The sequence below is a fragment of the Conger conger genome, chromosome 2 (assembly GCF_963514075.1).
Source record: "Conger conger chromosome 2, fConCon1.1, whole genome shotgun sequence".
Classification (NCBI taxonomy): domain Eukaryota; kingdom Metazoa; phylum Chordata; class Actinopteri; order Anguilliformes; family Congridae; genus Conger; species Conger conger.
This window is the reverse complement of record NC_083761.1, coordinates 40669398-40694019: the sequence shown is the minus strand read 5'-3', so window position 1 is coordinate 40694019 and position 24622 is coordinate 40669398. Positions and strand designations below refer to the sequence as shown.

At 41.4% G+C, this 24622-nt stretch overlaps 2 protein-coding genes across 5 annotated transcripts in view; one reads left to right on the top strand and one right to left on the bottom strand.

The window, feature by feature from the left end:
* LOC133121602 (piggyBac transposable element-derived protein 5-like) overlaps positions 1 to 10634 on the top strand; it is a 72306-nt gene extending 61672 nt beyond the window's left edge. The window contains exons 7-8 of the mRNA XM_061230905.1: positions 8198 to 8273; positions 9868 to 10634. Of these exons, the coding sequence (XP_061086889.1) occupies positions 8198 to 8225 (28 nt within the window). The 3' untranslated portion in view covers positions 8226 to 8273; positions 9868 to 10634. The remainder of the gene's footprint in view (positions 1 to 8197; positions 8274 to 9867) is intronic.
* On the bottom strand, positions 218 to 24622 carry taf5l (TAF5-like RNA polymerase II, p300/CBP-associated factor (PCAF)-associated factor). Of its 4 annotated transcripts, none has more exons than XM_061230899.1 (6): positions 24458 to 24622; positions 14681 to 14768; positions 13957 to 14098; positions 11776 to 11880; positions 6870 to 7630; positions 218 to 2946 (listed from the first exon to the last, which is right to left on the bottom strand). In XM_061230899.1, the coding sequence occupies exons 3-6, from the start codon at positions 14093 to 14095 to the stop codon at positions 2146 to 2148; spliced, it is 1806 nt and encodes a 601-aa protein (XP_061086883.1). In that variant the 5' UTR covers positions 14096 to 14098; positions 14681 to 14768; positions 24458 to 24622; the 3' UTR covers positions 218 to 2145. The 4 variants fall into 4 exon arrangements, with proteins under 4 accessions (XP_061086883.1, XP_061086882.1, XP_061086884.1 ...); XM_061230901.1 differs by lacking the exon at positions 14681 to 14768 and adding an exon at positions 3987 to 4029 and having other exon boundaries at positions 2820 to 2946; XM_061230898.1 differs by lacking the exon at positions 14681 to 14768.

Genomic DNA, 24622 nt, shown 5'->3' with positions numbered 1-24622 from the left:
CATTTGGTTCACGATTCAGCCAGCCAATTATTTTTGGGTTGAGTGCTTGCAACTCCTGTTAGACATGTTAAATTCAAATTGTAAAGTAAAAGTTTAAACAAAATGATAATTTACTTTTACACAGAATTGATAAGATGTCTTTAGTGACAAATCCCAAAAATATCCCCCCCCCCCCCCCCCATATAAAATCGAAAGAATGTTATTTGATCAAGACATGTTTGTGACATCCACTTACCTTTTAATTGATCAAAATCATATTGTAGCATTCAAATTTGTTGAGAAAAGAGACATTATTCTATGCTATTACAGAATATCCTAAATTAAAGCAAGCATAACCAATATGAAGTTTACACATAACTGGCAATAAAACTGCTTTTTGAAAATGCGTAACAAAACCTCTTTACCATTTGGACAAGAACTAGGGCATGTTTAAAAAAAGGAAAGAAAAAAGGACTACAGAAAAAGGAGTCAAATTGTCAGTAATATTTACAATTTTCAGTCTCAAAAAACTGTTGTTTTCAAGACAGTGGAAAATGTATTTACACAACTTGCATGACATGAATTTGTGAACACTAATACTAATCAAGCATCCCACCACTCACGTTCACATCTCCTGAGATGATCTGCTTATTTTACAATTATTCACTGAGAAATATAATACAATGAACATATATCCATTTTTAGGGAATTGCATTTTGTACTAATATAACACTTTGAAAAAGAGTGGCCACTGCAACAGCTGATGTCAACTGTCCTAATGTGTGTAATGCTTAATTTTGCTTGTACTAGAAAATCCCAAGTTCAATCCTCTGGAAGGTTTATGCATGCTCAAGACTTTGCCTTCCATTACAGCAGCATTACTTAACTCCACGTCCTGCAGGCTACAGTGTTCACAGTTGTTTGCTTCAACCGTGTTCTACACCACCTGATATCACTAATTAGCTTATCTGAACCTGGTAAAATAATGAGTGAAATCAGGTGGTCTAGCACAGTTGAAGCAAATGACTTCATGCCTGCAGACATGGAGTTCAGTAGCACTGAATTAGAGCGTCTGCAGACCAACAAAAAAAATAAAAAATGAAATTAGGCAGTAAAAGGTCTTACTGTTTTCACAAATGTAATCCACCATCAGTAATTGCACATCAACTAAAAAATGACTTTCTTCTTCAAAATACCTCCGGCATTATACTGTCGGTCAGCTTAACCTTAACTAAATTTTGTATCAAAACCAAGATCTATTTACACTAACTACATGTCCTTTTTCGGGGAACAAATTGGTGTATATATAGTAGCACACTTGAAATGCTCATTTTAATTTAATTTTGCACAGACAAAAATTTGTCAACCTCAATTCGATTCTGATTAACTACTAAAGGGGATTGTTTAAGCCAACAGTGAATGCTCGAGAAATGTCTTGCACAATGACGGTTTTCACAGCATCAAATTCCTTAAAAGATTAAATGAATGCTCATGCTTGGCACCTCATCCATCTTAAATAAAGATTTTGCTCTGTGGTTTGAAAATAAATAAATAAAACATCAGTGTGTTACTGTCCCTTTAGGCTCAGGTAACTGTTCTGCTAGCAAACTTTCCAATGCCCTGGACACCAATTGGACAACCAATCAGCCCTTGGGGTCAGTCATCCTTTTTCCCAGGTTCCAAGTCTGACTACCATCAGAGAAGTGAAACAGGAAGTGATTTGACCAGTATAATAAAATAATTTCTATGACAGTTAAATGAGCCTAGGGTCTAGGCCAGGGATCATGGTCCTAGAGGTCCGAGGACTACTGGTTTTCCATCCTCCCTTTGCCTGGGAATCAGGTGTGAAGAAAGTCCAGTCAATCAGCAGCACTAATTGTTCAGATAATTACCTGGGAGAAAAGAAAGCCCGGGGCAGATTTGGATTCGAGGTCCAGATTTGATGATGGCTGGGTCTAGGGACTTCATTTAAATTTTTTAATCATGATAATTTCATTTTCTCAATATTATGCAATTAAGCAAATCATTTTTTAACCAGTACTGAAGTTATCAACCTGGACGTGATCTGACATCAGATTAACCTCATGACCACAAGGTCAAACCACTGGAAAGTTTCTGCGCCCTACCATCCCCTCTACCCCATATTAACCCCAGAAAAGCACAGCCCTAATGTTCCTGTTTCTCCTGGGCGGTGCCCGTCACCAAGAGCAGGTTACATGCCATGAACTGAACGCTAAGGACGTTGCTGGTGCTGCCAGTGTACAGGCCCACCAGCTCGCTGGAGGAGCCGTCAGTAGGGTTGCTGCCCCCAGGGGAGTTGCGGATGTCCCATACCCGTACCGAATTGTCCATGGAGGAGGAAGCCACCAGGCAGCTGTCGGGACTGAAGGACAAGCTGGTGATGGTATCCGTGTGGCCCCGCAGGTCCTTGAACAGGGACCCTGAGGCCAGGTCCCACAACTTCAGCCGTTGGTCCTCGCCAGCCGATGCCACGTATTTTCCATTTGGGGAGAAGGCTAGAGACAGGACAGGACCTCGGTGGCCTGTAAAGAGGCGCACCGAGCTGCCCTGCTGGGTGCTCCACAGTCGCACCGTCTTGTCCGCTGAGCCAGTCGCCAGATAGTTTGAGTTGGGGTGAAATTTGATGCAGTCTACGTCGGCCAGGTGGCCAGTATAGAGTCGCAGCGGGTACGTACGACTGAAGTTCCAGAGGCGGGCCGTCCGGTCGTGGGATCCGCTGGCGAAGTAGAGGCTGCAGGGGCTGATGTCCACGTCCCACACTGGGTAGGCATGTCCCTGGTAGAGCACAGTGTTGGTGAAGCTGCCCAGGTTCCAGTAGCGAATAGTGGTGTCCTCTGAGCAGGAGAGGAGACCCGAGCTGTCCGTCAAGAAGGTGGTGCGATAGACCGGTCCGCAGTGTCCCCGCAGGATCTTCATCTCACTACCAGCACTGCCCACATCGTCAGCCTGGAGGGCAGAGAAAAACACCATTGCACAATTAAGGCTGTTCTGATCGGTGTGTGCGGTAGGAATGTCAGTAAAATGGTGGCTAGTAGGCTACTTCTCCCCACTCCCCAAGGGCACTGCTATGGTAATGTTTACATTGTGAGACAGCTTGTAGTCCTAAAACCCAGAGGCGAGTTTGGGTTCCTGACAGATTTACAATACTTTTTTTTTACATTTTAGAAGTTAATGTAACATCATATATTCCATGTATACTATGTACCATGTATTCCAAAAATACAGATCAGATGAAAAATGTAAATGGGAAGAAATGTTGGATTCACCAACATCTGACTTGAATTAAACAAAGCATTTTTCTGTAGATGTGTCATGTTAGAACAATTTCACTTTCAATTTCACTTTCAATTCAACTTTAAACGCCAGGAATGTCCTTGAACTGCACCGATGGTCTATAGTCATAGCAAAGATTAAGAATTAAGAATTGGATTAAGAATATTCGCTGATGATTTTATTAAACAAAAACCTAAAGATTGTTCCCTGGTCTCGGAATTACCCACTGCAACAGGAAAATGTGAAAACACCTGGTTATTCTTTCTTTTCAATTCACGTTGACACAAAAAAATGAAAGATAATGTCCCGTTTTTTTTTCTTGTTTTTTTTTCCTTTTTCTTTTTTTTTAACCAGCGTAACAGAAATTAAATAACAGTTGAACAAATGATACAGGGACTGATCATATGGAATCACAGACTAACTCAATACAATATGATAGTATCACAATACTTTGCCCATGATACGACAGTATCACGATACGGGTGATTCTGTGATACGGTACACACACTGGGCACTTTATTAGGAATATTATACTAATACTGGGCGGGGCCTCCCTTCGCTCACAAAACAGCCTCAATTCTTTGTGGCATGGATGCCACAAGATGTTGAAAACATTCCTTTTTCTGTTCAAAGTTGACATGATTGCATCATGTAATTTCTGCAGATTCATCAGCTGCACATTCATTCTGCGAAACTCCCATTCTACCACATACCAGGGTGTTCGAGGGGATTCTGATCCAGTGACTGGGAAGGCCACTGAAAAACATGGAACTCATTGTCATGTTCATGAAACCAATTTCAGACAACTTTTGCTTTGTGACATGGTGCATTATCATGCTGGAAGTAGCCATTAGAAGATGGGTACATTGTGGCCATGAAGGGATGCACACGGTCAGCAACAAATAGGCTGTTGCATTCAAGAGATGATTGATTGGCATTAACGGGCTCAAAGGGTGCCAAGAAAACATTCCCCACACTATTACACCACTGAACACCACCAGCCTGGACTGTTGAAGGATTTGGTGTCCACCAAATTCTGACCCTACCATCTGCAGAAATCGAGATTCATCAGACGAGTTGCTCTTTGAAAGCTAGTTTACTTGAAATTATCATATAGATCATGGATGGAGTTGACCTAGCTAGCTTGGGGGATAAATATGCTATGGAACTGGAGATAACATTCACTCATGACATGGCTATATAACTGGGAGCAAATAATGTCTGTCAAAAATGAAGGATGATGAGGAAGGGTTTTAATAACCATGCTACTATCTTTAGAATACACAAGCAAGCCATCCTCTTAAGCCACATCATGTCATAGCTATGCATGGCATGAAGAATAGAAAAAAACTTTTTAAATTATCTAAAGCACACGATTAAGAAAATTAAGCTTCTAAAATGTGGGGATTGAAATTGTGGTTGAAATGAAAACCTGCGTAAACAGTGATCCTCAGGACTGATGTTGATAACCCCGGACATGAATAACTGGGTACAAATGTAGGCTAATGTCTGTCAAGTATCAATAATGACACCTTGTTGTGGTGGCAACACGATAAATCTGGTCTATTTTGGGCAGGGAATCCGATGGAAACGGTATAAATATAAAAATTGCAAGGAATTTCCGCTTACATCACAGGTGTCAAACTCCAGTCCTGGAGGGCTGCAGTGTCTGCAGGTTTTTGGGTTGTTCCCAGCACCTGTGGTTCAATTAAGTTATTGACTGTCTAAAGAATCCACACAATTTGGTCTCAAGGCCTTAATTGACAGCTGATTGAACTACAAAAACCAGGAGACACTGCGGCCCCCTAGGAATTCAGTTTGACACCCCTGGCTTACATTATCCAATGGATACGATAAATGATTTTTATGCCAACAATTCTACTTGATTTCATAAATAGTTAAACTACACGGTCCTAAAAAAAATGTAGGTAAGCTAGCTCTGGGCAACATTAGATTGATAGAAAACTTTAAAAATCGCCTTTATTTTTCAATTATCGCCTTCATTTTTGCCTTTCCTACTTAACTTTTCTACCTGCGTGCAACATTTGTCCAATGATGCAGTGTTTCACGCAGGCTGGAAGAAGCCTGATATTTTGGGCTGATTTTTATCTTCTGTCCTGACAATCCGAGAGAAATGAACTCATTTCAAATGTTTAATTTGCCTACCGTGACTGCCTGGTATTCTACTGATAAAACGTACAAAAAGTGATGGTTTTGGAATAGCATGAGAACTATTATCTTACTAACTAGCAAAATGTTAGGAGTAGGCTATGATGGTATTTTATGGAGTTAAGATTAATAATTCACTCACTTTGATGTTGGTCCAATTTGAAAACGTCAGAATGACAAACTGCGCAATGTCTAGCTTTATTTGTTTTTATATAGGCCTATACGGCATAGTGGAAAGTTACATTCAATATGCCAGTAGTTTGAATTCACGTGTCAACGAATAAACACTCAGTAAAACTTGAACGCCGTACAATACGCCATAAATGAACGAACAATTACAGATTTAAAACACACAGAAATTATTTGATAACTATAATACTGCAGAATTCATTTCCCTGTGGTGTTTGCATTCTTAATCCCCGGAAATGGCCAAAGACTGCTTGTTAGGACTAGCCTGACAGAGCTATTATGCAACCAGAATCTTTCTTTCAATTTTCTGACCAATTATTGCATTTTGTCACTGGTGGCGAAAGCACATTTAATTAAACTGAACTTACCATTTAAGCAGATTTTGGTAAACGTGTACAACAACGTACATCTATCAACGTTTCTCTGAATTAACACATTTTTTTAATTGCCTTATTATGCATTTGGTTTGCTGGACCCTTGCTATGAAAAGGACACTGACATGGGACCTTATTTCGTGCAGTATATGGATTTCCAAAGTGCAGAGAAGACAAGGTCCCCCAACGCTAGTTTTGCCACCCACGTTACAAAATGTCGCTAAAGCACTGGCATCTTAAAATAGGTTATCCAGATAGAACCATGAGTCATAACTCTTAAACAGTTATAATGGTATTTGATTTAGGCCCTGAACATGGCTATATATTTTGTTTATAACTATCTTGCTGTATGTATGCTATATCAGGCTGTGATTCTGCAGTTCTGTAGCTATTTCACTGCTTGTTCTATTGAATATTAAACCATACTCTATAGCCTAAAGTAACTCAAGTCGTTTTTTGGAGGACTACTTTTACTGTTACTTGAGCCATTATTATTTTAAGGTTTTTAGGTCCAGTCCAGTTTTTGGATACGCTACCCACCTCTGGAGCCCCAAAATATGTAGTCAAACACTAAGAGCCAGATACAGATTATGCCTGGTCCTAAAATAAATTGAAAAACACCCAAATCACTCTGGTGAAAAAGTAATTGCCCCTTTAAACTTAACTGGTTGCACCACCTTCAGTAGCAATAATAGCAGCCAATCCTGCCAAATTGTTTGAATTAAAGCAGTTCTGCAAAGAAGAGTGGGCTAAAATGTGAATGCACGGTGTGTAAGTTTAAGAGGGCAATGACTTTTCATAGGGGTGTTTAGAGTAGTTCAGGTTATCATTTTTGACAGCGCAGCACGAGGCTGAGTCCCTCACCTCCTCATCCAAAACATCACAGGCCAGGCGGATGCGTGAGATGTCCACGCAGTGTGGCTCCGCCTTAAGCTTGCGCGCCCGTAGGCTCCACAGCTTGACAGCGGAGTTGTCGAAGCCGGCAGCCAGCAGCTTGCTGTCGGCCGAGATCTCAGCCGCGTTCAGCAGTTGGTCGGTGTGGTGGAAAGCATAGAAGCAGACTGTGGTGAGCGAGGGGGGGCCGTCCTTCACCCGCTTGATGCAGTCCTGCAGCGCCTCGGCTGCTGCCTCGTTCAGCGGGAGGCCCGGCGCCATGTCGCTGGGCTCCAGGCCGTCTCCGGGATCCACGACCCTGGAAGAGGCAGGGCCGCAGGACACGGAGGAGCCCCAGGTGCCCGGCCCATACAGCTGGTAGTCAGTCCGTTGGACGGCAGTCACCTCCACCTGCACGTGGGCGCTCAGCACCCGGCAGAGGGCGCCGTTATCGGCACTCTGAAGGTAGCGCAGGAGGTAGCTGTAGGACGGGTCAGTCAGGTGCACCACATACTTCTGGTCCAGGAAGGTGCAGAGCTTGGGGTTGGACAAGACATCCTGGGCGGAGAGGACGTGGCGCAGCTGCTCCACTGTGTCCTTCTGCTCGGCATCCTGCAGGAAGAGCCCGTGGAAGCGGCTGTAGAAGCTGTCCACCGCACTCTTCTGCCCGCAGCGCGCCATGTCCAGGTGCAGATAGATGAACAGGGGGTACAGCATGCTGCTCACCTCCCGGCTCCAAGGCACCTCCGCTTCTGTGGGGAGAGACGGGTGATTCAGCACCACAATTATGCCAAACGCAGCAGTTGTAATTTTCTGTACTTTAATGCCACTTTAGTTATCTTACATTCAACTATACAGTTGGAGCATGTCCTTTAAGCCCATTTGAGATTTCTTTACAGGTATGTCTTTAACCCTCGTACAAAGAGTCCAGAGTTCAGTCTGGCTTGATCCTAAACACACTATTGACTCACGGATGGCGCATTTCCTGGAACAGGTTAGCCCACGTGTATACAAAGGGTCAAGGACAAAGACATGACTTATGGAATCACTCAATACGTGACACGTTGCATTTATTAAAGTACGTTTCCACTTACCAGATAGTTTCGCTGAGATGAGAATTTTCTAAATTTGACTACTTTGCATGCAGTTTGCTGTAATAAAATGGACTTCTATGGACCTAGGAGGGGCTTATTCTGATTGTTCACGTGTAACTGCCCACTGCACTCCAGACAAGCTATCACTGAAACTGTGAATACTACTGCTCATTATTCAAGTGAAGACTACATACCTTAAACTCATTCCCAACATCTGATACACAGGTTTCAGCCCGTATCTCTGCTTGCCTGAGTGACATCCAGAGCTGGATGGACAACCACCATCTAAAGCTCAGCCCAGGTAAGACTGAAATGAGATTCATCCTTGCCATTACCTCTCCCCATCTTGATCTCTCCATTTCCCAAGGGAAACCTTGGTGTGGTGATGGACAGCAGACTGTCCCTCTCCCGAGAACATTGCGGCGGAGACCTGGCCATGCAGGTTCTTCCTATACAACATACGGAGAATCCGCCCCTCTCTCACCCCCTATTCAACCCAGCTCCTGGTCCAAGCGATGGTTTTGTCCCGCCTGGACGACTGCAATTCCCTCTTGGCTGGCCTCCCAGCATCCGCCATCAGACCCCTCCAACTTATCCAGAATGCAGCAGCTCGTCTGGTCTTCACCCTTCCCAAACACTCACATGTCACCCCCCTGCTTACTTCCCTCCCACTGGCTGCCTGTCCTGGCTCACATCAAATTCAAAACATTGGTGATAGCCTTCCAAGCAGTTAAGGGGTCTGCCCCAGCATACCTCCAAAAAATCATCAGACCCTACACCCCTGCCAGACCTCCTTGTTTGGCCTCCATAGGCCGCTTAGCACCTCCCCCTCTCCGAACCTCCACCTCACGCTCATGACTACTGTCTGTTCTGGCTCCACGGTGGTGGAACGAACTCCCCGTTGAGGTCAGAACAGTAGAATCTCTTCCCATCTTCAAACGCAAACTGAAGACGCACCTCTTCAAGCAGCACCTCTCCCTGTCCCTCCCTACCTCCCTGTAAACCTTAATTGTTGTCTTTATGTGATTTACTTGTGCATCAGGATGTTTCAGTTTGGCTAGGTAAGCAGTATTTGGCTAGTTAAGGAGTTTGTTCATACATTTGCGGGTTGCGGTATTATAAAAAATAAAAAAATAAATGAAAAATTAAAATAGGCCCTGGTCCTTATCTTTGTTGTGCAGGTAGCAGTTGAAATTGTACTTCCCTCTAGGGTCTTCACCGCACTTATCCCTGGTTATGGGTAGGCACTTTGTTGTACGTCGCTCTGGATAAGAGCATCTGCCAAATGCCATTAATGTAATGAAATAATATAGTTATAAGACAATACCAGTTCGCTATCGGTAGCAACAAGCAAATTAGCCATAGTTAGATTGACGAATTTACAAATATCCATCTGAGGCAATACGAACATAGTCCGAAATTACCTATTGTAAAAATGTATGCAAGTGCCGTTTCTGTCATTTCTGTCAAGAAAAATATTTGATGAACTTCTTTTTTTTTTTTTTTTAACTGCACATATTTAAACTATGTATGAATTTACTTGATTTGCACCATGATTTTTTTCTGTAAAACCTGCAACTATTCGGGTGGTACTGGTTTAGATTAAGTATATGACTGATTGAAAATCACTCCATTACACAATTTCAGTGAATGCATTAATATTGTGGAATGCATCGTATATTGCCAAAAACAAAAAAATTGCAAAATCACCCTCTAATAGAAATGTGAAAGGAAATGTTGATTAGCCTGCAGTGTCATAATAAATTAATCTGATATTTCTCCTTCCCTGCTAACTGCTCTACAAGAGACAGTCCTACTTTTTGGGAAATTCACTTTTTGGCCATCTTACCCATAGTTAGACAATATGATTGATACCAATCTCATTCCTGTTGTAGGATCCACATTTCCCGCAATCTCACAGGAAAATTCCGCGACATCCACCCCGCATGATGTCTAGCTTGGTTCAGTCAATCCCGTAATGGTGGGAGCAATAAACTTTCCCAAATAGGAGCAAGGTATGTTCTTGGGAAAAGCCCCTTCTTCGACGCACCTGCTTGGGCCATTCTCTTCACCTCATCTGCTCCGATAATCAGACAGAGGCTGAATTCTACACGGCGCACTACTAGGCCTACAGACACACCTAGTTACCTTGCGGTAACTTAGCAGCCTATAGCGAGTAGAAACTGGTGTACGCGGAACGCTACATCAGTTTACCACTGCAAACCACAGCAACAAACTTTTACACACGGAAAAAGGACCAGCGGACACATTTTTCCAGAACCGAACAGACCTGACGACAACGCACAGCCCACGGGAACATCCCAGCTCTACGCCTCTGCCTAGGACCACAGTTCACATTACCATTGCCGCTTCTACAAGGACAGCACGTCTTTTGGATCCAGCAAAGCGTATGGACTCAGTAAGACTCAACAACAAACATTCAGGCATAGCCAGTGTTTTGCTTAGTTTTGACTGATATTGTGAAAGTGGTTTTCTATTCGCTTTACTGATCATTTGAATGCATATTGTTAGCCACATATATACCTGAATTGATTCGCCGTCTTTCGCATATGTAATGAGAGTAAAACTACACAAGTAATCTCTCTTTCCCCAGCTAACACTCCCACTTTTGCTTTTCCTTTGTTCAAGGGACACACACACACACACACACACACACACACACACACACACACACACATACCCTACCAACTTACCCAACTAACCTCCCGTTAGTCCAACCCGGTATCTGTTTTGTGTTTGTACATCTGTTTAATAAATATATTTTATTAAACCCGGTGTCTGTTTTGGCGTCACAGAAATGAGAGCCGAGTTAAAGCAGTTTTTCGAAGAACATCCAACCTTCAGGTTATCGGTATGTTTAATCATTGATAATGGTTATTTTAATTATTAATTAAAATACTAAATTTGTGATTAGATATTTCTGATAACAGTAATTTTATGAGACTGATTACTTTTTGCAGTTATACTGCTACACTACATTAATTCGCACCCCGGTTTCATAGAGAGTAAAATCCCTACGTTATTTGGCGGTCCGTGCAAGGACCCTACACTGTGCATCCAATAATAAATATCATGACAATATCTACAGGCTGCATCCTAACTGTGCTACCTCTACAAATGGCAGCAGACGTTAGCAGCAACGTTAGCTTTGCTGAGTGAAGGGACAGAAACAAGCATGAGTTGGGGGTTTGTCAGGTATGTCAGACTGCAAACTTGCGCTCCCATACCGCTCCCACCGTTTCCAATAGTACTGCACCTTGTGCAAGGATACATGGTTATTTTTCAATTATTAGTATAGTATAGAATTTAGCCGCCTCGAGAACAACTTAAATTTGGTTTTCGGTTTGTATTCTTACCTAACATGCAAGATGCAAGTTTGAATAACTTAGCTTTTGGAGAAGGTGTATTTCTGTCACTTATTAGTAAAGCTAACATTGCTCACATCTGCAGCCTTCATAGCGGTAGCAGTTAGCATGCAGCCCTTCGATATCATCTCAATATTTCTGTACTGGATATTCGATGAAATGCAAATGCAAGCATTACCCCATTAAAGTCCAGATTACCCAAACATCACAGTCCCTGGGTTTCTCCGATTCTATCCAATTAATGGATGATAAATTAACTGATGGTCAAATGCATTGACCAAAAACATAAGTCTGAAGTCTGCATGCTTGAACTATCAACATTCTGGGTTCCATTATGCTACAGGTTGCCCTTGGTAAACCCATGGTAAATGGCCATGGAGGCGGGGGGTCTAATCTTTGCTGCAAAATGGCACTCACCGGACAGAAAGTTGCGCAGTTTGGCAAACTGAGTTTCATATTGCTGTGGGTCTGCCTGACAGGGAGCTGCAGAGACCACGTTGGCACAGCCAGACTCCGCCTGAACTGCACAGAGGAAGAAAGATGTATGGAAGAAAATGAGGGTCAAAAAGGCTCACTATTTATTACTAATCCATTATTATGGATGTCCATTAAATAAATGCAGCTCACTTAGCTAACCCTGTGGCATCCAATTTGTAATGAACATTTTTATTTTAAAAAACATAAAATAAAAGAAATTGCATGCCTTGGCTAATTTTATGTGCGGGACATGTGAAAGAACACATTTTCACTGAGTCTACAACACATCCTCACAACACATTTGAACAGAACATGGGTCTAGAAGAATACTGTTGGCGCCTTTTGTCGATAGACTGGATGTAACTTCTTTGTTACAAATAATGTTAATGTCAACTATAATTATAGGGTTTTAGCTAGCTAACAAACAGTGCCACTTATTGGGCGAACAGGGTTTTGGATGATTGAATAATTAATACATTAGCTATATTACATCTCTCACAGCTTAAAATGAGAATGAAAAAAGGTTTGTGTATAATAAAGTTAGAGAAAATGCTGGTCACAAAGCATTGTGGTTCTTATCCACCTTTCTAGTGACCACGGTTGTTCACTACATTTTACGGTGCATTTGAGTGCCCTCAAAATGTCACAAAAATTTCATTTTTGTATTTGGACACTAGAACGGCCAATCTAGTATTAGTTAGTGAGTAGTGAGCCATTTCGGACACAGCCATAGAATTTAACAGATTAAAAAATGTTCTACAAAAATAAAAAAATAACTGAAACTAGAATGTCAAGTCTATCAATAAACTTTGTGTGCTTGCTTCAGCAGCAGTTGCTTTACCGATTACCAGAAAAAAAACCTATTTTCGTTGTGAAGACTACCAAATTGTCCGTGTGACCTTTTTCTACCCCTTTCAAATATCCATAAAAAGTTGTGACTTTAGTTCAAAGAAAATATAAAAAAGTTTGCAGCAGTCACATTTCTCAACTGTTCTAATGCTGTGAAAATATCTTGAAAATCTGTAGGACTGCACAGAAATAGGCTGAAGTTTGTTAAACTTGTATTGTTTGTTTCCTTTTCATATGCATAAGTTATAACATTGGCCATTGGAATCAGCATATGCAAAGCCTCCACTAGAATTCATAAAGATTAGCAATATGGGAAATTGTCAGAACGATGCAGACAAGTTTTATAAACCTTACTATAAAATGTGATCTAGTGGTAACATCTTAGCTTCTACTCATTTTCCTGAGTAACCGGGATCAATTTTCTGCACTGAATTTTTACTACCGTAAATCCTCAAATTGTGGCCGGGGTCTTTTATTTACTTAGGCTGCACAAAGCACAGGCCTTTATTTGGGGCAGGCTTGTATTCGAGGCAGGCCATTATTTCTTATTAGGCTTCTGTTGTAGAATTTTATTCTTAGAAATAAAGTAGAAGGCTACACTGTAAAGTGGGCCAACACTGTTCAACACTTCCTGTAACCGTTCAGAAATCAATTAGTGTAGGCTAATCAGGAAACACCGTTTGGTAAGTCATAGTGTCAGTCTTAACAGACTTAGTTTATTGCAAATATTCTCAAACACAATAAATCACATGCAAGTCCAGAATCCATAAAACAACAACTTGCCAGACACGCCTTCATGAACAATAACAAATTAGCGTAGATAACAGCAAGTTAAGGATCTTTTTTTCCTAAAGTGCGTTTTATTGTGAGACATGCGTTTAGTTTGGAGCAGCATACCGATAGGCTATCAAAAGATTTTCGCTTTGGTTTGGGATTTAATTTACTTATGGACTGTTTGATTCTATTGCTAAATGTTGGGACTGATGGGCACTGAAATCTGGGGGGTATTTGATGGTTCACTGTTAAGTTGAAACAAAAAAAAAAATTCACAGATGAAAAATTGAAATCTGTCAAATTCAATGCGTTTTTAAATAAAGAAATTGACCCTTATTTTCTTCCACAGACAAGTCTTATTCTGCATAAGAGACAGCAAGTGTGCTGTGAGCTAGATCACTTCACACTGGAATTTAAAAAAGATTGGCTGAAAGGAAGATATTCAGGGTAAAGCCTATGGCTAAAGGGACTATGCAAAGTAGGCGGGTGGGCACATACCTGTGAGGTTAGCCGCCATCTCCTCAGCAGACTGGGAAAGTTTGGCCCCCTTCAGGGAACTTTCAGTGTCCACATACTGCCGCCTTTTCAGGTACTGAGCCACTGTATACTGGATCTGCTCAGTCCGCACCCTCTTCATTGCCTTCACAGGTGCACACCAACAGACAGAGAGACAGAGAGACAGAGTCAAAAGCTGAGAGACATCAACTGGTTCTCATATGGCCTCCTTCAAACCCAAGTACTACACCATCCATCTTAAGCTTTAGTGTTTACATTTGCTGATCTTTGTCGCTTATAGTAGTATCCTTGATTTACTTCCAATTTTCCAGAGATTGGCAATTTCTGTCTCTGGTGCCTCCGTTTGGAAAAACCCACCATTTGTCTTTCCCCAGGGAATAGCTCTTCAAACTTTGCTTGGATTTGTGGTTTGAGATTAGCTTCCATCAGGACACTATTTTCTTATTTATTCTTATTGTCTTTGTTAATTTTCCTTGATTATATTTGATGGTGCCTCTGGGTGTAAATTTGACATTTCTGCTGCAAATGGGTTCGAGGGCAACGGCTGTTGGCAGTAACCGAACATGGAGTTTGCATCATTGTCAATACTAACTTAAATCCCTTGCTGCGACCTGCAGTATTTACCATCTTCTTCTGCAGCAATAGGAAAATTAATTGGAAGAAGTATCCACAACCAATATTTTGATACAGCTAGATATTTACTTACTCTTTGTTTAGTTGCCCTCCTGGGCCCCTTGCTTGTGGATAGTTCTTCTAATTAATCCTCCTATGGCTGCAGAAGAAGTTGATAAGTACTGCAGGATGTAGAAAAGGTTTGAAGTTATTATGTGATCTTCCTTTGTAAATCCCAGTTCAAAACAGTAAGGTTGTATTTCTTCGTCCTCTAACTTGGCGAAGTCAGAGCTGTCCGCCAGATATTGCTCAGGCAAGCCAAGGTAGGTTCCATGATATTTGTATGCTAATGTTACAGTATTTTCTGGGAGTATCATGTGATTGTCTGGATGGGTGGCCTTCCATAAACCAATCTCTTCATTCAAGGGCCCGTCAATTTCTGGGAAACACAGGCTGGAGATGTCCAGAAGTTTTGCCACATATGTAGGAAACGGCTACACGGACTGTGATTTTTATCTAAATAACTGAAACAAGCGACAGTGCTCCTTTAAGTGTTAAGGCAGATGGAGACCGGAGTTAGTCATTGGTCACCAGTTTTTCATTTTCACAACCCATTTCCCCAACTCGCTATCGTTTTCCCAGTTATGATCTGACCTAATGTAACTAGCTAAAGTTCAGAAGCTTTCCACAAGCATTGTGACAGTTGGAGCAAAATAAATACTATATCCCTTGTGCTACCATTGTGCTGATGTCAGTAAATGTAGTAGCAGCAGGAGTTGCTTTTTATTATTCATAAAAGCAGCCTCAAGTTTCCTGAGCATAAATCTGACAGCATTTATATTACTAGGAGCAGGGTAGCCGAAGGCCCATATTGATTTTGGACCAAATAACAAAGACAAATGTAATCATAATGCGAAATGACACAAAATTGTTTTTTAGGCCTTTTTCAGCTTTATTGGACAGTATACAGCATAGAGAGACAGGAGGAATTGGAGCGAGAGAGGGGGGAAGACATGTGACAAATGTCAGACGGTCGGATTCGAACCGCCGACGTTCCGGCTCGCAATGAACATGCGGTCAGTGCTCTACAGGCTGCGCCACCGAGACACCCTAGATTGTAATCTTATCCAGCAAGAGATGTAGCTTTCTAAATCGGATTGGTGCAAACCCTGGTAGCAAAAACAATTAGGTACAATTTAAATAAGTTGTACATAATTGAAATTATTATTAAAATAAAAATATTAAAAGTCAGATAGGCTACTGTTGCTTTGGTTGGCATTATTAGACCAATTACTGCGAGAAATCCAACCTCTATTTTTTATTTTTTAAATATTTTTTACTCTTACGCGTTGCATTTTCTGAAATTTGAATGTATTTCTGAGCTGTATTTCATGACTGCAGAGCACAACTGGAACAAATGGCTTCTTCATGGCTGAATGCTAAGGGTAGTAAGAACAGGTCAAAAGGTCCAGAGAGCCAAAGGTTTCGTTATCTTAGCTCCTGTTTGGTATGTTTGGTTAATCACACACATGACTATATGCCTACAAAATCCCTGACTTTGTGCAAGTGTACCAAGAATAATTGATGCTGGTTTGAAGGCAAAGGGTGGTCACACCAAATATTTATTTGAATGAGATTTTTCTTCTGTTCACTCACTTGGCATTTTGTTAATTGATAAAAAATAAACTATTAACATTTTTGAAAGCATTCTTACTTCACAGCATTACAATACATTACAAGGCATTTAGCACACGCTCTTATCCAGAGCGACGTAAAATGAAGTGCAGATCAAACACAGGAACAAGTGTGAAGAAGACCCGAGAGCACAGTACAGTTCCGAGTCCTAGCGTGACCATACAGATACAACCGGAACTGGCTGACTTTCTAATGTTGCCATGTTACCACCGAATTTGTGATACCTTCCCAGTCTAAAAGGACCAAGTGAATGGTATGGTTTGCTTTTGCCAAGATGTGCTCTGTCCCCCTAATGACAAGTGACAATCAAGTATAGTGCTGAAGTAATGAAGTTGGTTAACCAACTAACATTTTTTTGCCAACTAAATTATCTAGCCATGTTTACATGTGAAACACACAATTGAGTTAGTGGCTGAAGGAATGAAAAATGCAGGGTTTGTAGGGGAAAATTCACTGAACGAAAGATCTCCCTCCTAAAATCATGATAACCAATCATGAGTCAAAATCAGACTCCGCCTTAGTGAGCAGGCTGGTTCCTCCAAAACTCTCGATGATGTGTGCTAAAAGTTTATCAATATATCTGTATTAAAGTATGATATGTACCCTGTATAGTTTCAAACTGATTAACTGCTAAATTGTGCTAGGATTACACAGTGAGCCCAGCCAGCTGGCAGGGGGGGGCCGTCTTGAACTGTGTAGACCAAACTGTCAAGGACACGGGCAGAGCAAGATATGACTGTACAGCTGACTTCTCCGGGACTCTCAATGTTTTATGCCAGAAGTGTATCTATTTGACCTAGAACATTAATTATAGCTGAGCTTATGAAAACGCAAGAAACCACAGTGAAAACTGTTGAAATGAGAGCAAAGAATGCTACATACATTTATTCCCTTAGAAGAGAATAATTAATCAAATGTTTAGTATGTCTGTATATTAGAAAAGTATATTAGAAGTGAATATTAATGAAATGTTTAGTTTGTCTGTATATTTTCAATGATTACTGCTGCTTAGTTTGTCTTATAAAAGCGAAAGATACAGAGTGACGTGTATGGATGACGTGTTAGAGGGAGGGCATCCAGAACTTTATGAGGTCTGGTAGTTTGCCAAGAGCAGGTGCGGGGTGAAGTGAGGACACGTAGTTGGCAGAATGCCCTGAACTTTGTACAGAGTTGGCAGAGCATAAGGACCGTTGGCAATTTGCCACAATGACGTTGTGGGAGGAGCGTTGGGAGGAGTTACGATAAGAAAAGTGTGGGTGATTTGCCAGAATGAGGTTTGAGGAGGAGTTGTAGGTGGAGTAACTGTGTATAAAATGGGTGTACAAATGCCAGTCGGGGTTCAGTTCTGGAGAGCTGTTCCGGCTTTATGCACGTCTGCTAATAAAGTCTGATTTTCCTGAAGATCTTGCTGCCTGGTGTCGTCTTTTCCCTTGCGAAGATGTTTTTCGACAAATTGAAGATTTGGACTCTGTCGTTTCCTAGACACGACATTTGAGGGCTCATCCGGGATACGAAAGAGAAAGAGAAGCTCCCGGCGACTGGAGACCAGGGTGGAGAGTACTTTTTGATAGGCTGCAGCTGCAGCTTATCAGGGAATGAAAGTATTCAAGGACTCTGATCTCCTCTCCCGGACGCCGGCGGCAACATTCTCTCGTATAACTAACCCGGCAACTAAATTAAGGGGAAAAACGTAGCAAACTTTTCAGGAAACGTGCGCGAGGTGAACTGTGAGTAAACGGTGTGGGAATTTATTAATTGTGTTGGAAAATGTTTTTTTAGCAGAACTTGTATTAAGTCTAAAAAGTATATTGATACTGCGGACTGAAGTTATATTGTTGCTGCTAACGATTTGAAGTTATGTGATAAGAGGTGTCAGAGACTTGGAAGGAAAGAAACCCAAAAAGGGGATCCTGCAAGCTATATCTAGGTAGTTACCTCAAGGTGTGATGTAAGAGAAAAATTGCTGTGATGTAAGAGAAAATACTGTTACGCTGTGCTGATGCTTCGAAGGCTTGTGCGAATATAATGTTGTATTGAGGCAACAAAGGTAAAAGTAACGCTGTGCTGAGGCTTAGAATGCTTGTGCGTGTGCGGATATAACGTTGTATTGAGACAACGGAGGTAAAAATCGTTATTTATGTATGTGTAAGATAAGAAACGCAAAGAGTGAATAAAAGTATTAACGGGAGAAAATACAGGCTCTGGCGGAAAAATAAAGATAAAATATATAATAATATAGATAATAATAGGGAAAATAAAGGTTAAAGACATAATAATATAGATAATAATAGGCGGAAAAAATATAAATAAATAGATAATATAAAAGTATTACGGGCAGTATATGAAAATGAAAAAGGGAAAGAAAACTGCGATTGAGATAATAGCGGGGGTGTATCTTAAATGTATACAGGAGATAGAAACTATCTCCGATAAGTGGAAACAAAAAAAGAACTAAGAAAATGGTGGCAAAATGGCCGTTTGATAAGAAAAATATGCGGAGGAGAAGGAGAGCGTAATGGCGGCGGGTAGAAACTGAAGCGAAGAGGCGACTCCGCCTCCATATGACGTGTGGCCTTGGGAAGGAGGAGTGTGGAGAAGGGGGGGCCAAAACAGGTGCAGAGGGACTTAGCTGGGTGATACAGAACTATAATTTTTAAAAAATAAAACAAGAACAACACAGAAACCCATACGGTTTTGCGATAAGGAGGAGCTCCCCAAAATAGTAGGGCCATTATTAATTAGGGTTGCTGTACCTCGATACATTCCCTGGTCCACTCAGGGCATGCAACATGTAATAACAAATCTCCCTGAGTTACAGAATGGAGTGAGCCACTGGTTCAGGGTGCTGGAGAAGGAGATGAGCGGCTGAATCTTGGCTGTCGGGGGCCTGAAGGCTCTCCTGGGGAAGGTTGTGGGGATGGAAACAATGCTGGACATATTCGAGCAGGCTGGCGTTGTCAGAGCCCAGATGCAAACCTACAGCAGTGGACAGTGGGCCATTTGACAATGTACGTGCTGCGCAGGTGGAGGCTGATAACCGAAAGGGACGCACAAACAGATCCCATAATGCCATAAAGCCTTACGGGAGGGGATGTCACCAGGAGTGGGGTGCCGCCTCGATGAGGTGGTGGGACTGAACACCATGACACACAGGGAGTTTGTGGATCATGTGGCGCACGCGGTAGAGACAGCGAGAAGAGGAAAAAAGCTGGAAGATCAAGCTAAAGACATTCAAAGAAAACTACTGTGCAGCTGAAGGAGCTGGAAGCCAAAGAACAAAAGCACCCCCGACACCTGAACCATGGAGCAGCCCAATGGCGCCCCGGCCAGCGGTGGTCTACAACTTCTCCGGCATCCCTCACCCAGTGGCCATGCAAGGTAATATACAAGGGGGGGAACTACAAATGGGTGGGAACCAAATGAAGGGAGGGCCAGGGAATGGTGGACAAACCAATCAGTGGAAAGGGCAGCAGAGTCAGCGCAATTTTGATGATGCTGGTAGGGGTAGTATTTATGATAGCTGGTATTTATCTGATTCTAATTGGAGTAGATAATCAAAGTAAAAATAAAAGTAAACTTGGTGAACTTAGACAGAGTAGTAACACAGAGCCAGACGCCTTCCTAAAGGTTCTTTGTCTCTTTTTATTTTCTTGCTCGTGTGAGCTTGTGGGTGAGGGACGTTGTCCCTGGTATTTGTATTTTGGTTTGTGTTTTGTCCTGAGCTGCGTCTCATGGTTCTTTATTTCCATGCCTAGTGTTTTTTCTGGGTTGTATGTAGTTATTTTGATTTAGGTTTTTAGGGTCGCTTTATTCCAGCTTACAGCTGGGAGTGCCAGAAGCACCAACAGTGCCCCAGCGGACCCAGTACGAGAATTGCAAGCCGGCTCATCAGTGGAGGGATGTGCAGACCACATCCACTGGTTGGAAGATCAAGCCAGCTCACCAGTGGAGGGACGTGCAGACCACATCCACTGGTTGGATCCAGGAGCCCACCTGTTACATGGACTATGGCAATTCCTTGTGCTACGAATCAACATGTTAACAAAATTAAAAGAAGTGTGTGATAATTTTAATAGTTGAGTCACTTAGGATAATACATACAGCTGTGATACGGCTATGGCCAGTCAAATTACGCGGGATGCACTTGTGCAGAGAGTGTTGGAGGAACCATGGAAACGCCATTATATTGAGGAGTCTGAGGCAATTGGATGCTGCTATAGCAGCAGGGGATGTGCAGGAACCCAACTTAGTATGGTGCATTGGCCAAGGGAGATATTCGGGGCCATAGGTTTTGACCCCGAAAGGGGGGAATGTAGGGGAAAATTCACTGAACGAAAGATCTCCCTCCTAAAATCATGATAACCAATCACGAGTCAAAATCAGACTCCGTCTTAGTGAGCAGGCTGGTTCCTCCAAAACTCTCGATGATGTGTGCTAAAAGTTTATCAATATATCTGTATTAAAGTATGATATGTACCCTGTATAGTTTCAAACTGATTAACTGCTAAATTGTGCTAGGATTACACAGTGAGCCCAGCCAGCTGGCAGGGGGGGGCCGTCTTGAACTGTGTAGACCAAACTGTCAAGGACACGGGCAGAGCAAGATATGACTGTACAGCTGACTTCTCCGGGACTCTCAATGTTTTATGCCAGAAGTGTATCTATTTGACCTAGAACATTAATTATAGCTGAGCTTATGAAAACGCAAGAAACCACAGTGAAAACTGTTGAAATGAGAGCAAAGAATGCTACATACATTTATTCCCTTAGAAGAGAATAATTAATCAAATGTTTAGTATGTCTGTATATTAGAAAAGTATATTAGAAGTGAATATTAATGAAATGTTTAGTTTGTCTGTATATTTTCAATGATTACTGCTGCTTAGTTTGTCTTATAAAAGCGAAAGATACAGAGTGACGTGTATGGATGACGTGTTAGAGGGAGGGCATCCAGAACTTTGAGGTCTGGTAGTTTGCCAAGAGCAGGTGCGGGGTGAAGTGAGGACACGTAGTTGGCAGAATGCCCTGAACTTTGTACAGAGTTGGCAGAGCATAAGGACCGTTGGCAATTTGCCACAATGACGTTGTGGGAGGAGCGTTGGGAGGAGTTACGATAAGAAAAGTGTGGGTGATTTGCCAGAATGAGGTTTGAGGAGGAGTTGTAGGTGGAGTAACTGTGTATAAAATGGGTGTACAAATGCCAGTCGGGGTTCAGTTCTGGAGAGCTGATCCGGCTTTATGCACGTCTGCTAATAAAGTCTGATTTTCCTGAAGATCTTGCTGCCTGGTGTCGTCTTTTCCCTCGCGAAGATGTTTTTCGACAAATTGAAGATTTGGACTCTGTCGTTTCGTAGACACGACAGGTTTAAATAAAAATATATATATATAAAAAAATAAATTAAAAAATTCTATTTCCATTTCCATAGGGTGAGCGATGGATTGCCAAAAACGGTCAAGTGTGGCTTCATTTCGTGAGGGAAAATGAGTACCAGGCAAAATGCCCACATTTTGAGGAAGAGAAAAGACAACAGTGAGAAAAAGTAGGGGAATGTAAATATATGCTAAAAATAATTAGGACCTTATCAAATAATCCATGGATTTCAGGGATTTTAAAAAGATATTTTATGCAACAAGCCTGTTCTCTACTGTCTCAGTTTTATTTTTGTTGTATGCATTTACTTTGTGAACATTCAGTTAAAGAAAATCTTGAGTTTAGTTATTTTAATGAAATAATACCCTTAGATGTAGGGTAAATGAGTTTTTTTGTGATCTAAACACTTAACCTTTTTTGTTACCATATTGGAATCGAAACCAGGGACCATTAAGAACTGTAGCCAATAAGCAGACACACCTGATTATTAATTGCAGAGATATTGCCAATTCAATTGGTTCGGTGCAGCTGTGATTGTGATGTTAGTGAGAAATGGAGGGAGCTATGGTCAGCTAAGATATTTCTGACAAGAGCAGCAGGCTACATGTTTAACTGCGGTCATTAAATTAGGCTAGACATCGAATCAAGCAAAACATTGTCCCATTTTTCCCCTTTGTGTCTCCCATGTAACCTGAATACAGCATATAAGTAGCCTATGCCATTACTTTGTTGAAGCCAACGTCATCAACGATTGAAATTGGCTGCATATCAAATTAATCAAATAAAATAAATTAATCAAATAAATTTAAGATGGTTTAACATGGACCCAGTAATGCCAGTAAGAACATTCATCTTCAAATTACAATTATAGCTTCAGAATTAATTATTATTATTATTATTATTATTATTATTATTATTATTATTCCGTTATCGTGAGCAACTTCTGAAAAATATTTGCAACTCAGTTTCGGCTAACTGCTTACACGTTTAGCTGTTCACACCCCTGGCAGTTGATTTGGAGACTATACTGAAGCTACAGTGGAGCTAGGCCCCATCACATGAAGCTGATGCAAGTACTGCTGCACAAAACCAATGTGTTTTGCACTTAACCAATCAGAGATCAGTATGCCTAGTCAATGAAATTACCTATTGTGCCTTTAATTCATGCTGGAGCAGGTTTGATGCAATTGAATTTTGAGTGCAAGCAGAATACATTTGTGCAAACAAGCAGAATTCTGCTCTTAAATGAATTTGTTGCACACGCGACTTTTCCCATTCAAGTAGCGCCATACCCAGTGTCGTGACGATGCAGGTGTTGGGCCCTTGAGCAAGGGTCTTAACTCCACATTGCTCCAGGGGGGAATGTCCCCTGCTTAGTCTAATCAACTGTAAGTCGCTTTGGATAAAAGCGTCAGCCAAGCAACTACAATGAAGCAAAAATGCAGAGTACCATAGAATGGAAGTGTGTCAAGCAGTAGAGAAGTCGAGTAAATTGAATAAATATACAGCTGTAAAATTAGATGTAGCTAAATGTTCAAAAAATACATTTTTACATCCAACTTACAGCACTGGAATCGTTCAGTAATGTTTTATGGTTCATTGTAGACCCAGGCATCACAATTAGTTCACTGGCGTTTAAGCACGTGTAAACGAATGTATGGCGTATTTATTGGCACCAGGAGCGTCGAAAAACGCGCAATTTCTGATCCCTAGGCTGCAGCTTTTCTGCAGAACACACCATCAGTTCAGTCCGAAAAGTAGAATTTAGAAAACACAGGCTTTCCCATCACATTGATGTGGCATTTGAGTTATGCCAACTCACCGTTACTTGTGCTCAAAAATAAAATAAAAAGCACCGAAAAAAAAAAAAAACACTTGTCTTGTCTTTTTGATAACTTTGCGAAATAAAACAAGTTAATTTCTCAAAGGCACCATCACCATTGCACAACGAACACGGTAGCTAGGTAGGGGTTGAAGTTAAATATATCTGGCCAGCTAGCTAACGAGCTTACTTGCAAGCAAACTTGTATTGATGCTGGTTCACGAGCTGGCAAATCCTTTCAATGAAAAAATCAAGCATAACAGCGAAGCAACGGAGCAACAAAGTACAATGTGGCCTTATTTAACCACTCAATTACAATATAAATATAGTTTACGTAAGCTATGTAACTTGATGAAGTTAGCTTGCTAAGTTAGTTCAGTAGCATATGGGGCACACGGCTAACCAGCTAACGTGACATAAATGGAAGCTAAATTTAGCTACTAAAAATTCACCGAATGTTAGCTAGCTAACGTTAGCTAGTAGTCTTTCAAACCGTCCTCACGTTTTATTTCCCCAACTTACTAGAAATGTAGCCAGCTTGCTAATGTTAGCCAATTAACGTTAGACTGAATCAAGACAACATTCATTAAAATAATCGTTAACGGACTGCTCCACCAGCAGCTGACTAGTAGCAAGCGCTAACTATCAGCAACGTAACATTAACCAGCGAGGTAGCAAACCAAATGCATAATTAACGTGAATAAGCCTAACGTGAATTAGCTAGCAATATACAGTGGATAATCAGAATCTGCAAATAAACATATTACCACAGTGGAGAAACTGCTCGTATTTCGCTGTATAGCGAGCTAGCTAACTTTCCCTCAAGCTTACAACCATCATCATATCATATCATAGCTAACGTTAGGCCCCTCCGTAGCTGCCTACATAGAATGTAACGCCAAGCTGTTGGCTTTTTTTTTTTTTTTTTTTTTTATCAGGAAGAAAAATATGAAAAATATGAAATAAAGTACGTCCCCACTTACTGCATATCGGGTTGTCAACTCACTCCCGCTGAGAGAGTCAATTTTTAAAAAGGGAGAAATTCACAAAAATACTGAAGATAACTTGTTTCTTCCCTTCTATTCAAACTCCATCATTCAGAATCGGTTCCATTCTGACCAGAGAGGAAGAGGCCGCACCGAGTTGGG

Bases quoted from the DNA above. Each gene is read 5' to 3' on its own strand.
- taf5l (XM_061230899.1), bottom strand. From the start codon at position 14,095: ATGAAGAGGGTGCGGACTGAGCAGATCCAGTATACAGTGGCTCAGTAC. The intron at 11,881-13,956 runs GTATGTGCCCAC...TCCTCTGTGCAG, and splicing joins GATGGCGGCTAACCTCACAG to TTCAGGCGGAGTCTGGCTGT. The intron at 7,631-11,775 runs GTGAGTGCCATT...CTCTCCCCACAG, and splicing joins ACTGCGCAACTTTCTGTCCG to AAGCGGAGGTGCCTTGGAGC.